The 14,367-nt window shown below is 47.7% G+C and overlaps 1 protein-coding gene across 1 annotated transcript in view; it reads left to right on the top strand.

Moving 5' to 3' along the window:
- The window catches only part of LOC113437698 (microtubule actin crosslinking factor 1), a 282,960-nt gene that overhangs the window by 97,329 nt on the left and 171,264 nt on the right, over positions 1-14,367 (top strand). Inside the window, 1 exon segment of the mRNA XM_087939498.1 lies at positions 5,350-5,442. Within this exon segment, the coding sequence (XP_087795624.1) occupies positions 5,350-5,442 (93 nt within the window).

Below are 14,367 nucleotides of genomic sequence, written 5' to 3'. Positions count from 1 at the left end.
GCCTAAATTCAAGGGCTAAAAGGAAAAGGATTCTAACCAAACTAATAAAACAAAACGTTGACATAATTTGCATACAAGAAACACACATTAGGAAAAGTGAGGAGAAATTCCTAGATTGCCCGAAACTGGGAAAATTATTCACAGCACCAGCAGATAAACACAAAAAGAAAAGTATTGCAATCTATGTGAGAGATGACTTAAAAGCGGAGTTAATCTGGGCGGACCCTGAAGGAAGAACTCTGGTGGTACAAATCTTGATTAATGGCATTACATTTTTACTGGTAGTAATTTATGCCCCAAATGATGATCAAGGTAAATTTTTCAAACATCTCCACCAAAAAATAATAGATTTCGAAAAAGGCAATATTTGTCTGATTGGCGATTTTAACTCTATTGCTGACTACTGGAAGGATCATAGTAACATGAGTAAGAACAAAAAAGGAAAAAGAGAATTTTCGAAGCCATGTAAGGATATGATGAATGAAATGAATCTGGTAGATATCTGGAGAAAACTAAACCCCCAAAAAGAACAGTTTACTTATTATTCTAACCCACACAAAATTTGGACAAGAATAGATATGGCTTGGATAAACGGTGAATTAATTAATGAAATCAAAGATAGCGAAATCTTACCAAATGACTGGGCTGACCACAACCCAATTCAAATAATCTGGAGAGGTAGAAGAAAACCAAAGAAAAGATGGACTCTTAACACTCACTTAATAAAAGAAGAAGAATATACTAATAAACTGAAAGAAGAACTGAACTTCTTCTTAAAGGAAAATAATAATGAACTAACTTCGAAACAAAATATATGGGACACATTGAAGGCATTTATAAGAGGAATAACAATCTCTTACAATGCTATGAGAAATAAAAGAAAGTATTCCCAACAAAGTAACCTACAACAAGAAATTAAGGATTTAGAAACCCAACTACAAAAGAACCCCAAAAACCAAAGAATACAGAACCAGTTAACAACAACTAAACACAAACTAAATTTACTGGAACAAGAAAAATTGGAGATTAGTCTGAAAATGACTAAACAAATCTACTTTGAGCATGCAAACAAGCCAGGGAGATGGTTAGCCCACAAACTTAAGAAAATGAAAGAAAAAAGATTGATACACCAATTAATGGACGAGAGGGGCAATTTGCAAGAGGAGATAGAGAAGAAAAAAGAGATCACTTTTAAATACTTTGGGAAATTATACAAAAAAGAAGAAGTCTGTGAGGACAAAATAATGAAATACCTAGAGGAAGCGAATAATAAAGCAATTGGAGAGGAAGAGATAGAATTATTAAACAAAAATATAACATGGTCCGAACTGAAGTCAGCAATAGAGAAGCAAAGTAACAATAAAGAGCCAGGACCGGATGGGATACCTGTAGAACTTTACAAAACAATCATAGAACAAATTGGACCACTGATGCTGAAAGTATTTAATGAGGTACTCTTAGCAGCCAAGATGCCGGACTCGTGGAGGGGAGCCTTAATTTCGCTGATCCTGAAGGAGGACCTAGACCATAGACTTATTAATAATTATAGACCAATTTCGCTCCTGAATGCAGATTACAAACTAGTCTCTTCTATAATAGCCAATAGATTAAAACAGGTTTTAAACACACATATCCATGAAGATCAAAATGGATTTCTCCCATTTCGACAAATTAAGAATAATTTAAGAACAGTGATAGACATTTCAGAATTATAGGAAGCCCATCCGGAAAAACAATTTGCATTTATGTTTTTGGATGCTGAAAAAGCATTCGACAATTTAAATTGGCATTTCTTAATTCAAAAAATATATAATATGAACCTCGGCACCAGATTCAAAAACGTTGTCACTACAATTTACCACACCCAACAGGCAAATATTCTAATAAATGGGGAACAAACTGGCCCGATAAAAATAGAAAAAGGGGTAAGACAGGGTTGCCCTCTCTCCCCTCGGCTTTTCATATTCGCCCTAGAATCTCTTTTGGTGTACATTAGGCAAAATACGAGAATTAGAGGACTGAGGATCAAATCAGAAGAGTATAAAGTACAAGCCTTCGCTGATGATTTGGGTTTTTTTCTGGAGGAGCCCATAGAAAAAGGACATCACTTATTAGAAGAACTAGAACGATTTGGAGAAGTCGCAGGATTTAAAATTAACAGGGGAAAAATGAAATTAATGACTAAAAATTTAACAGGAGACCAGAATAAAGAGCTAGAGACAACAATGGGAATACAGGTGACAAAAAAAATTAAATACTTAGGAATTTGGCTAACTCCACAAAGCAAATCATTAAAAGAAAACAACTATGACAAACTTCTCCAACAATCCAAGAAAGATTTAGATTCCTGGAGTAAATTACAACTTTCCTTCTTGGGCAGGATTGCTCTGATTAAGATGAATATTCTGCCAAAATTTCTATATTTATTCCAGACAATTCCAATCAAATTAAATAATTTTTTTTTTATGGAATTAAACAAGATAACGCTGAAATTTATTTGGCAGGGGAAAAAAGCTAGGATTAACGTAAAAGCCCTACAAGATACGAAAAGCAGAGGAGGGTTAGCCCTGCCAAACTGGGAAATATATCATACAGCAGCCACCCTACTATGGATAAAGGAATGGGTGAATCTAACCAACAAAAGAACACTAATATTAGAAGGCCACGATATGCAGAAAGGATGGCATGCCTTTCTGTGGGAAACTGGGAAACCCAGGCAATCATATTTCCATAGGCATCTTATCAGGGACTCTCTATTAACCAATTGGAAAAAATCGCCGCTTAATCACTTCTGTCAAAACTTTTACAGATTCTTTCTTTTCCTTAGGGTGTCCTTTCAAATCTTAAAATAAAGAAAAAATTCTCACCAAACCGGCACACTTTCTCTTTCCGTTCTCTTTCATTTCGGAGCTATCCCAACTTCAGCAGCTTTAATGGCTGCCTCTTTGCCGCTGGCAAAAAGAGCTTCTCCTGGATCTACCAGGGACTTTGCAGTGTCCCTGGGATCGACAGGATGTGCTCTTTACATTCACCATCTCTTCGGGACGGTTTAGATCCGTTTAGACCGTTCAGGAGCAAAGATATCGGCAGTGATCTCAGACCTCCAAGATCGCATGCCGTATCGTTGCGACGCCAGCTCCGCCCTCCCCAGGTTGCATTAGTTGTTTTGGTTGCTGCTGCACACTGCTAGCTCATATTCAAATAATCATCCACCAGGACTCCAAGGTCCCTCTCACGGTTACTATTTTTGAGTCAGGTCTCACCTAAGCGGGTGATACTAAACTGACAGGAATAGCCAACAAGCCAAGAAGATAGAATCAAGATCCAGACGCATCTTGACAGATTTGAACCCTGGGCCGTATCTAACAACATTAAATTCAATGTAGAGAAAAGTAAAATCTTAGGCATGAAAAACCCAAAGTATACATATAGAGACTGGGTGAAACCAGGCTTAATAGCAGTAACTGGGAGAGGGATCTTGGAGTCTTAAGTGGACAAGCAGCTAAATAGGAGCCAGCAGTGTGCGATGACAGTCAAAAAAGCTATTGCAATCCTAAGTTGCATTAACAGAGGGATACAATCAAAATCAAGGGAGGTACTAATACCACTCCATAAAGCCTTAGTAAGACCACACCTAGAGTACTGCATCCGGTTTTGGACACCACATTATAAAAAAGATGTTGAGACTCTAGAAAGAGTACAGAGAAGAGCAACCAAGATGATCAGGGGACTGGAGGCTAAAACATACAATGAATGGTTACAGGATCTGGGCCTGGCTAGTCTAGTGAAGAGAAGGGCCAGGGGAGACATGATAGAGGTGTTCCAATATTTGAGGGGCTGCCACAGAGAGGGAGGGGGTCAAGCTATTTTACAAAGCACTGGCCAGACAACAGATAATGGGTGGAAAATGACCCAGGAGAGATTCAACCTAGAAATAAGGAGAATTTTTCTGACAGTGAGAACAATCAACCAATAGAACAAAAGTTTCCTTCGGAAGTTGTGAGGGGTTCATCACTGGAAGCTTTCAAGAAGAGACTGGGCTACTATCTGTCAAAAATGGTGTAGGGTTGGACTAGATGACTTACAAGGTCCCTTCCAACTCTGTTAATCTTTATCTATATCTGTATCTATCTAATCTGTACTTCTACATTTGATTTTTCCTGCCTAAATGTAAAGTTTTGCTTTTCTCCACATTAAAATTCATTTTGTTGGATAGGGCCCAGTGTTCAAGTTTGTTAAGATCTGTTTGGATCCTGAGCTTGTCTTCTGGATTGTTGGCTATTCCTGGCAGTTTAGTATCATCTGCAAATTTGATGAGTTCCCCTTCTGTTCCCTCATCTAAGTCATTTATGAGTGACTAAGTCATTTTTGAGGTGATGTCCAGCAGCTTCAATCTCATTCTGAAGCCAACTACGTAGCAGTGGTGGCGCATGGGCAGGCTGAAAGGGGCCCATTGCTGCTTATGCTGCTACATTGGGGGCCAGCTGTAGCTTCTGGCTGGTCTTGAAGGGTAGCCCCATGTGGGGGTCTGACAATTATTTCTGTGTACATTGGAATATCTTGAGATATTTTGAAGGCAAACAGATGAAGCAAGTTTTAAAACAGTCTGACAACAAGAGCTGTATTTGCTGACAAGGTGAATATGAGTGAAAAAAACCAACACACTTCCAAACGGCTACTAATATTGTAAGCAGATCCGTGAAAGATCAATCATTTTTCAGGATGAAAAAGCTCAGAATTCAGAAGGACCCATGATAAATATCCCAGCTGCTTTGGGTTGATGAGACGGAGTTTATTAATGGTGAGCTTAAGTTGGCGTTGCTCTTGATTTCTGACTCTGATTTAAGAGATCCAGAACAAGCCACGGACTGGCTTTTGATAAGGCCCTTCCGCTTTGTTTAGCACCTTTCTTTAGATGAGTGCAATTGAGCCTCTCCCCCCAGTTCCTCCCCCGGCCTCTCTTGGTCTCCCTTGCACCAAAGTGGCCTGAATAGGAGACTGTTGGCAAAGAAAAACCAGCATGCAGTGTTTGTTGCTACTTACTTGGGTGGGTTTAAGTTGAGGGGACACCGTGGACCCCCATAATGATTGTCACTATTGCCTGGAGCATTTTTGATAAATGCCTGAGTTAGGCATTGAATGCTGCAACCACACGTTCAGGAGGAGAACGGATGTCCGTCGTTGGTTTCGTGATGGCTCTGTTGCATAAATGACCCGATTCCCATGATTTGTGTGGAGATCAGATGCTTCACCCGACACCCAACCTCGGATGGGCTGCGCTAGGAATGGACAGCTGCTGGAGCGCTCCCTTTGACTCTGCCTCGTTTTCCTCTTTGATCCCATTTCCAGGTGAAACTGGTGAACATTCGTAATGACGACATCACCGATGGGAACCCGAAACTTACCCTGGGTCTGATCTGGACGATTATCCTTCATTTCCAGGTAAGGTCCCGGCTTTGCTCTGGAGGGGAGGAGGAGGAGGAGGAGGAGGAGGCCTGAGGTGGCTTGTCCGGCCAATTAATCACCTTTCAGGTCAGGGAAAATAAGCAGCTTTCCCGTTAGTGATTCACTCATTGCGTCTGCTTCTGTTTGGAGCTCCAGATCATCCCTGAGGTTGTCGGGAAGGGACCTTTCCTTTAGGTGAAGTTGCCTGGCTGTGTGTGGTGGGTGAACAATGGGCGTGCTGTGTTTTGGGGAAGGGGTGGCTGCCATCCCACAGGCTGCAGAGTAGTCTTGTTACCCTTAACGTCCTGGGACGTTGTATAACGGCACCTTATTATTTATGTATGCATATAGTTCATTTGTTAGAACTTCCCAATTGTAAAACAACTGTGATAATATGAAAGAAACCGCTGGATAAACAAAAGGCTCACAACAGAATATAAATAGGGAAGCAAGATCTCATTGTCCCAACCCTTGTACAGCGGCTTGTCTATCAGAGAGGACTGGGGAAACCGTTTTTCCCTCCAGGGCCTTCAGGATGGGAGCCATAGGGATCTCCAGAGGGGACATGGACAGCATGCTAATATTGTGGTTGCCTTCAGGTTCATTCTTAACTTTTGTGTTTTGGCTTCCTTTGATTTTCTGAGATACAGAGATAATTTTGTTGTAAGAGAACGCGAGGCCTATAATGCTTCCATTGGGCAAAAAAGCCATGGAACTGAGCAAGATAAATGGTTGTTCCCATTTCACAGCTGGTACCATGGAGTTAAGCCTTGAGAAGGTGTGATTTGTCAAGGCCATTGCCAAATCATTGCAGCAAAGACATGGACTATTGGATTATTTATTAAATAATTATATGGATTATTTATTAAACAATTTGGGTGCCACCCATCTTGTCCACAGAAGAGAATAGAGAGTGGAGTAGAATGCTATATTTGACTCCAGTGCAATAGCTCTCAGTGTACATTCAAAGCAACAGGATAATCGTCATCATAATAAGGATACAGGTGATTCTATATGCCTTCCTAATCCACAGAACCCCTTGGTTGCGCTGGGTGGATGCAGAGACTGAATAAATAAATCTCTGCTCTCCTTAGTTCATCTAAGTTATATCTTGTACACTGACATGGGAGTTTTTTCAATATTTGGTTCTAAGGAATGGCTTTAACTTGCAGTGTCATCTTGTATCTGAATAGTGGGGGGCGGACGGTTGAGCTGCTGTGCAAGGGTCTTGAGAGGCATGTCAAAAGTTCTTGAGTAATCTTCCTGTAATACAGCTGTAGTGGGGAGCCTTTATTGCTGGAATACAAGGCATCTGGCCTGTGTTGAGGGAGGGGGGAGGTCAGCAACCAGCAGTGCACCCCCCAAGAGTAGACTTGGCAGCTCTGTGTTTTTCTGGGCTGGAGCCAGGAGCTCTTTGCCTGCTTCCCTTGAACTGGAGAAGGCAAGACTGCCTTTCCCAACCGCGTCTACCCTGACAGTTGAGGCTTGTGTGATAGCCTTGATGTAGGACGTGCTTTACTGGGAACAGCCCCCTTGGGCTGCACCTACAGGCAGCACTGTGCCTGCGCTGTGTAATTCATCTGTGAGCCACTCCTTCCACTCCCCTGGCCCATCGCTACCCACCACATGGCAGGCAGGGAAAAAACTGGCACAATGGAATAAGCCAAAGGACGAATGTTTCACTGAAAGAATAGGCATCCTCAAATGCTAAAAGGCTCAGAGAGGGACCTTTGAGCCCATGTTGACTCCTGGCAACTTCCTGGACTAGCAGTTTTCTGGACAAGGCTTTTCAGAAGTTGGTTTGCTGTTGGCTCCTTCCTAGGGCTGAGAGAGAGTGACTGGCCCAACACAAGGCCGTCTATGTCTGGCTTGGTGCCTACTAAGGCAGGAATAGAATTCAGGGGCTGCCAGTTTCTAGCCTCGTGTCTTAGTCCCTACACCAAACTGGCTTTTTAACAATAAGAAGCATGCTGAATATGAAAGCAGAAATTAGTACTTAGGATTGCTACTCAACACAGAAAGATGCCTGAAAATCTGGGATTTCTCAAATAACTGGAGTAGGGTCTTGTTGCTCAGCTAAGAGTTGTGTGATTGTAAGTTTGCAGGCAGTTTCTTCCAGTCTGAATTCGCTTGTTAGCTGCAGCTGCAATAGGAGATTTAACACCAGTCCCCATTTTTCGTGAATGTCTTGATAAGTTACAGCCTCAGAAGTTGTGGGTCTCTGCGTAAGAACACAACAGAAGAATAAAGGGTCCATCTCTCTCCTCTTCTCACCAGGCGCTGATTGCGAGATCTTCCCATCCTAGCCAGCATTTTCCTGGATTGCCTTCTCTGCTTCAGAAAGGACTGGGGGGGGGGGGGGGATGCGTAGCTGGCGAGGAGCCCGTTGGGCGAGCAGGGTGGACATGGTGGGTGCTCTCTGAGCTGGGCTATTTGCTTGAAAACCTTTCATTACCCGGGTCGGTAACAGGATCAGTGCATCTGCAGGAAAACAGCCCAGCTCGGAGAGCACCAAACCCCCCCAGAACAAGCCTGAGCTAGAGAGATCTCTTCTGTTGGGACACTCCCCTCAGGGGCTGGGAAGGGAGGCTTCTTAAAGTCCCATGGGTGAGATGCCAATTCTTTTCCAGTTGGGGGGCCAGAGGACCAGAAGAGCCTGTGTGTGTGTGTGTGTGTGTGTGTGTGTGTGTTTGTGTGTCAGAGAGAGAGAGACTTCATTGAGTGGAATAGAGTTCATAGGTGGCCTTTCATTGGGTAAAGGGATATTTTAAATCGTATGATCCTTAATGATGATTTCCTTCCAAGCACTGGTCCTGCCCCAACTGTGCTGCTGAATCCCAACCCCTCTTTGCTCGCCTTGCAGGGAGAACCCACCTTTGGGCTTGGGAGGGGCTGAACCCTGGACCTCCGTGTGCCAAGAGGAGCCCAAGGCTTCCTCACAGCTCTCAGCCCTGCAAGCTGGCGCCTAAACCAGTCCTTGGCCAGGGGCATCCCCGGGGCCTTGCTAGGCGAATCCCCCACCCTGGAGGGCCAGGGGGCCTTGCTTCAATCCCTCGGCCTGGGGGAAGGGCTGGGCCAGGCTTGCTTTAGGTCTTGCCTCCCCCTGATGGGCGGGGTGGGGGGTGTTGTTTGTTTAGAAATGCAAAAGGACCTGCATCAATTGAGCTGAAAGGCGTCCATTGCTTGTTGCCTGCCGGATAATAATTCCGTTTTAAAAGCCATGTGGTGTCACTGCATTCAGAGGTCAGCATTTCTCGAAGCGGCGAAGGATTCAGGTGGGCTCTGCAGAAGCCGAGGCAGGCACAGCCTCCTGTTGGGCCCGACTTACACCTGCTGGCTCCCAGAGACGGTCAAGGGAGACTGGCCTGACTTGAGCCAACACCAGTGTGGTGCTCACCCCCCCCCCCCGATCCCTCCCCCATTTCTGGCCAGGCGAGCACTAGGTGGCACTGCTGCCTCAAGAACAAGTGGAGGGGAAATGGGGAGGGGTCTGACTGCAGAGGAGCCCCTGGGAAGGTGCTGGTGCCCAGAAGCTGTGCCTGCTGCTGCTGCTGCTGCGGCTGCTGCTTGGGCAGCGGTGGGGAGAAGAAGAACTTGGCTCCTTCTGGCTCCTCCCTCCTCATGGAACACCCTTCCCCCCAACCCTCCCCGCAAGTGAGGCTAGCCCCGTCCCTGCTGAGGTTCAGGGGGGCCGTCCAGGCCGGGGGCGGGGCAGGGGGCGGGTGAAATGCTACCCTGGCTTCATCGTGGGGCTGAGACTGGCTCTCTCCTGTGTTGTACAGAGTTTTCTTTTTAAATAATGTCTGGGTTAAATTTTAACAGTGGCTCTTTTTTTTATATCTATTGTTTTTAATCTTGTATGCTGCCCAAGATAGTAACGGTTTGTGAGGTGGACAGTTGTATAAATGTGGTAGGAGGTCAACCAATCAGAGCAGACAGCAAGGGCCAGGCACGCTTTGGACGGGAGCCTTTCGGTCAGTGTGGGGGCGCTGGGGGGTGGGGGTGGAGCAGAGGACGATGGGTCCCTTACTTCTAGGTGAAAAGGAAAAGCAGCTTTTCATCTTTTCCACCCCCAAAGCTAGATTTATTCATTTAATTTTATTGATTGAAAAAGATTTGTATGGCTGCTTATCTTAAGCAACTCTGGGCAGCACCCAACCACAATTGCATGGTGTAAAGGCCTCCGTTTGTATGGGTTAGCTGGTGCCTTTCAGTGCAAAGTGCATGCATTCAAAAGCACGGATTAATTAATTAATTAAGGGTGAGGACGGTTGCCTGGAATGAAAAAGGGGGAAGGGAAAGTCTTAGGGCTGGCTGGTGGGGCACGGCCTGCTCTGCCCCCCTCAACTGCACAGCCCCCTCAACTAAAGGCTGCCAGTTTAGCTAAAGGGGGATAATTTGGTGGGTAGGGAAAAAAACCACCTGCCCTCCCTTCCGGCTCACAAAACGTGGAACTGATTCTCTTCCAGGAAACTGTCAGGGCAGCTTCTTGGGGACGGTTGGCTTTGGCCTGCTTTCTTTTCCAAACCAGAAGGAAACCCTCCACCTGGAATCTGTGGGGAATCTGTGTCGGTGGGTCAGAATTCCCCGCACAGAGCACTGGACTCTTTGCTCTTCAGCCTTTCTCAGGAACGTTTCCTAGTCCAACAGTTCTCAACCCCAGCAACCTTCAGGTACATGGACTTCAACTCCCAGAATTCCCCAGTCAGCATAGGGAATTCTGGAAGATGAAGTCCATCCACACAACTTAAAAGTTGTTGAGGCTGAGAAACATTGTCCTTGTCTGGTTCACGTGTTGGTTGAATGGGACGAACAAGAAAGAGGCAGGGGGCCCCTATTGCTCCCCTCAGCTTAAGTTTCTTGCCCTTAAGAAAATCTCTTTTCTTTGGACCCAGAAGGCAAATTTGAAAAAAGGACGTGCAGCTTCTAGTGACCTTTGCCCCCCCCCCTCCCCCCCAAATTGAAGTGGCTTATTAGACGTGGCAGCTGCTAACCTTTTGGCTCCTCTGCCTAGCACTCAGCTGGAATGGCAGCTGCCTGCAGAACTGAGGAATGGCAAAACCCCTCCTGCATTGTGGACCGTTCTGTGGCCGGGCTGAGGAAGGAGAGTCCCTGTTAAAGGGGTCAGCGCTGCATCAGACGAAGGTCCATCTTGGTCTTGGGTTGTCCTGGGTCTGCAGTGGCCAGCCTCACGTCCCTGGGTGCTCCCAGGCAGAAGGTGGAGAGCTCTCCCTCTCTTGTCCCATGGCAAAGGCTGCCTCCAGCCTTGGACTAACAATGATAAAACCCATCTTCCATCTTTTAAAGCTGCCCGTGTCATGGTCTTTATCGCGTCTTGTGGCAATGAATTCCACCGGGTCGTCTTGTGCTTTGTGAGAAATCCACCTGGGTGGGCCTCCAACATTCTGTCTAGCTTTCCTAGCCGTGGATTTTAAAGAAAACGTTGAAAACCTTATATCTCTGCAATACTATAATGCCATTAGCCATGTTCGTTGGCTTTGGTGGGGACTGAAAACATCTGGATTACCTGCTTCTGATCCCCCCCTTTTTTTTTTACAATGTAAGAAATACCTGGTTGCATGGAGGTGGCGGTGGGGAGAACGCGGTTCCTTTGCAAGACGATGCCTGCTCTTCTGAGCTTGAGGCTCTCCAGTGGCACTAGAAGGCGCCCAGTTTCCCCACCAGCCTCCCGCCTCCCAAGGAGGGGCCGTTGGGGTCCCACACTGGTCTCCAGCTGCAGGTCAGGGAAATCCCCCACCAGCCCTGAGGGGACATGGGTGCAGCTGATGGGGTCCTGAGGGTCTGGGTGGCTTGGCTCATTGAGCCCCACTGAATGGGCGTCGAGGCCCCCAGGGTGCTCTGTGGAGCATGGCCAAATATATTTTTCGCCATGCTTTTCAGAGAAAAGAGGGGCTTTTTCATTCCGGAATGCCTGCCTTGGTATTCGGATGCTGCTGGAAGGAGGTTAATCTTCTCCAGCACAAAATCTCTGGATGGAGTTTATCCGATTCAGCCTCCTCCTCCTCCTCCTCCTCCTCCTCCGCCTCTCTGGGCTTCTCGGTGGCTTTGCACACAATGCCTCGGCTTCTTTCCCTTTGAGCACCTCCCGCTCTTTCCCTTCCTCTCCTTGTTTTTTGTTGTGCCTTTTTTTTTAACTTTGTCTCCCGATATCCATCTCTCTGCCTTGGTGCCACACCCCTCGGCAGCCTCTCCCTCCCTCCCTCCCTCCCTCCTTCCCTCTTGCCGTCGCCGCCGCTGCTGCCGCCGCTGCCGCCTCTGTCTGGCTCTGGCTTTCTCTTTGCGAGGGGAGCCCTCCCATTACCTCATATTTGGAGAGAAGCTGCTGCAGCCAATCCCGGCTCTGGCTGCTTTTGGGTCAAGTGATTTCTGAACTGCAGTGAGGTGCTTTGAATGTCTCTCCCTCCAGCTCCCAGCCTCATAAGATGGCTGTCTGAAAACGGAAGGAGCATCTTCCTGTGCGGGTGGGTGTTCGCATTCAAGTGCGAGCGTGCTGGCAGTTGAGAGCCTTTTCCAAATGGGCACCTAATCCGATGAGGCAGCCGCTGGGATTTCTCCGGGAGGCCGGTGGCAGCATCACTGCATTGCCCCTGGAGCCCTGCGCACCACGGAGATGGGAAATATCCTGGGTTGTGTTAAAGAGCTGAAGGAGCCAGCCAGGGAGGTGGGGAATGCTCCCCTCTCTCCCCAGAGGAAAGCTCGCTTCAGGCGGAAGAGGAAGGCGAAGAAGCCGATGGCCCCGGAGATGCCTGATCCGAGGGCAGAGAGACTCTCCTCCAACGCTGAGGTGGCGGAGGAGGAGGAGGAGGAGGAGGCACCAAAGAAGTTCAGGGGGTCTCCTCTGAAGGAGGAGGGAAAGGCTGGGGGCTTCCACCCAGGCACCGCTTCCTACGGGGAGGCTCGGACGCACTTGAAGATGGAGCGTCTGGAGCAAGGACACATCGTGCAGGTGAGAGAGACGTTTTGGGGGACTCTGGAGCGAGCTTACCTGGTGACCGAAAAGACCTTCTCCCAACCTGGAAGCCCAGGAGACTTTCTTGAGGAGGGAGCTACCGTCATTGCTCGCTTACTGGACAACCCGGCAGAGCAAAACCGTGAGAAGGTGGCCAGCCAAGTGGTGGCTTTTCAGAGGCCAGTGGGTTTGGGCAAGAGCCGAGCAGTTCTAGTGCCACTGCCCAGGGAGGCCGTGCCCGGAGTACCTGGGCAGAATCGCTTGGAAGAGCTGGCCGTGGTGGGCTCTGGGGCTCAGCCAAACCTGGAGGTCCTACAACAGCCACAAGGAGTGACAACGATGGTGGGAGAGTCCTACAAGAACTGGAGCGGTGAAGAAGGAGATGAGAGCCTGTCCAGCAGTATTTGGGGAGCTTCTTATACGGCAGAGAAGGGCACTGTCTCAGAGCTGTCCACGCCGTCACCTATGGTGGATCAGGTGGAGCTCAAAGGGTTGGAGCAGCCTCCACCTGCACAAGAAACACCTGTTGGCAAGAGAGAAGGTGGCATCCCAACCTCCCAAAGCAAGGTCTCCTTCAGCGGGTCAGCCTCCAGCGCCTTCCAGTCCTCCTCGGGATATGGCAGCGACTCGATGCATCAGCTGGTAAAGGCAACTGGGGCTTCATTCTGCAGGGAGAGACGCCCTGCCGCTGCGGGAATGGATGGACCCAAGGGGAGAAGAGCCAGCAAGGAGAGCGGCCGGCCGGCCAAAGGAGGGGTCAGTGCACTTTGTCTTTTCCGGCTCTTGGAGACTAGGGCGGGACAGAGCAGACCTCCTGAGGTGCTGGCAGTCCTATGTTGGGATGCGGGTTGGGATGGGACTTGGGTTGTGTTCCTGGAGTGAGTTTTAACAACTTGCAATCTGGATAAATGGGAAGAGCCCCTTTCTGGGCTGTCATGGGGAAGCATAATAAGAGGGACTAATGTGCAAAGTTGCTCAATTCAGCTGTCTGGAATAATTGTAAGAAGTCAGTGGGGAAGTCAAAGCAATTCACACACGTCTATTTGAGAGATTTTGTTTGGTCTTTTGTTCCAGGGGTCAGACCTGGCTTAGATAATGATCTCCAGAGGGACCAGATAAGGAAGCCCCTACCCTCTCTCTTAAAGATGAGGGGGTGATACATTTCGCTGGCCATCTCGCCGGGGTGGCAGTTCCAGACTTCTCTGCCTCCTTGAGAGAAAGCCTCTTCAACTTAGATCTGTTGAGCGTGGGGGCATCTCCTGGGGGAACATATTTTAACTTGAGGGAAAGGCGGATGTGCTGGGCTGAGCCCTGGTGCTTAGAACAAGTTCTGAAGTAAATGCTGATGCTCAAAGATAGTGTAGGCTGATGCCACTCAACTCTCTTTTTGAATGTCTGCCTTCTGAATAATCTGAAGTGGAATCACTATGCAGGAAGGGAGGTTACCTTGCTTGGTCTGACTCTCTACAGCAGGGGTTTTCAAACTTGAGAGCTTTAACACTTGAGGACTTCAACTCCCAGAATTCTTCCTCCAGTCATATTAGCTCAGGAATTCTGGGAGTTGAAGTCCTCAAGTCTTAAATTTGCCTTGTTTGAAGACCCTTGCTCTACAACAAAGATAGCCAGCCTTGTGTTCTGGGAGTTGCCTTCCCTCTGCCCCCACCTGCGCAGCCAGGAGCAAGAGATTGCGAGAGGGGCCTGGAGGCTCACAGCCAGCCCTGAGGAGTAGAGCTAAGGCCCTTCCAAGCTCTCATTGTGGCTCTGTTACCAAACTGGTCGCTTCTGTTGACTTCCTCTCCCGTGCAAGCATGCCAGGAACCCTCCTTCAGGTCTTCATGCAGGTGTCTTCATTCCCAAAGAGGGATAGTTGTAAATTTCCAGTGGGGGAAAAGTGGGGGGTGATGGGGCAGCGTGGATAAGGGCCCCCCCTGAGCAGAGCAGAGGAGCCAGTC

The sequence above is a fragment of the Pseudonaja textilis genome, chromosome 10 (assembly GCF_049901715.1).
Source record: "Pseudonaja textilis isolate UNSWEBS1 chromosome 10, rPseTex1.2, whole genome shotgun sequence".
Lineage (NCBI taxonomy): Eukaryota > Metazoa > Chordata > Lepidosauria > Squamata > Elapidae > Pseudonaja > Pseudonaja textilis.
Note: the sequence above shows the minus strand (reverse complement) of the source record. Positions and strands in the feature narration are given on the sequence as shown.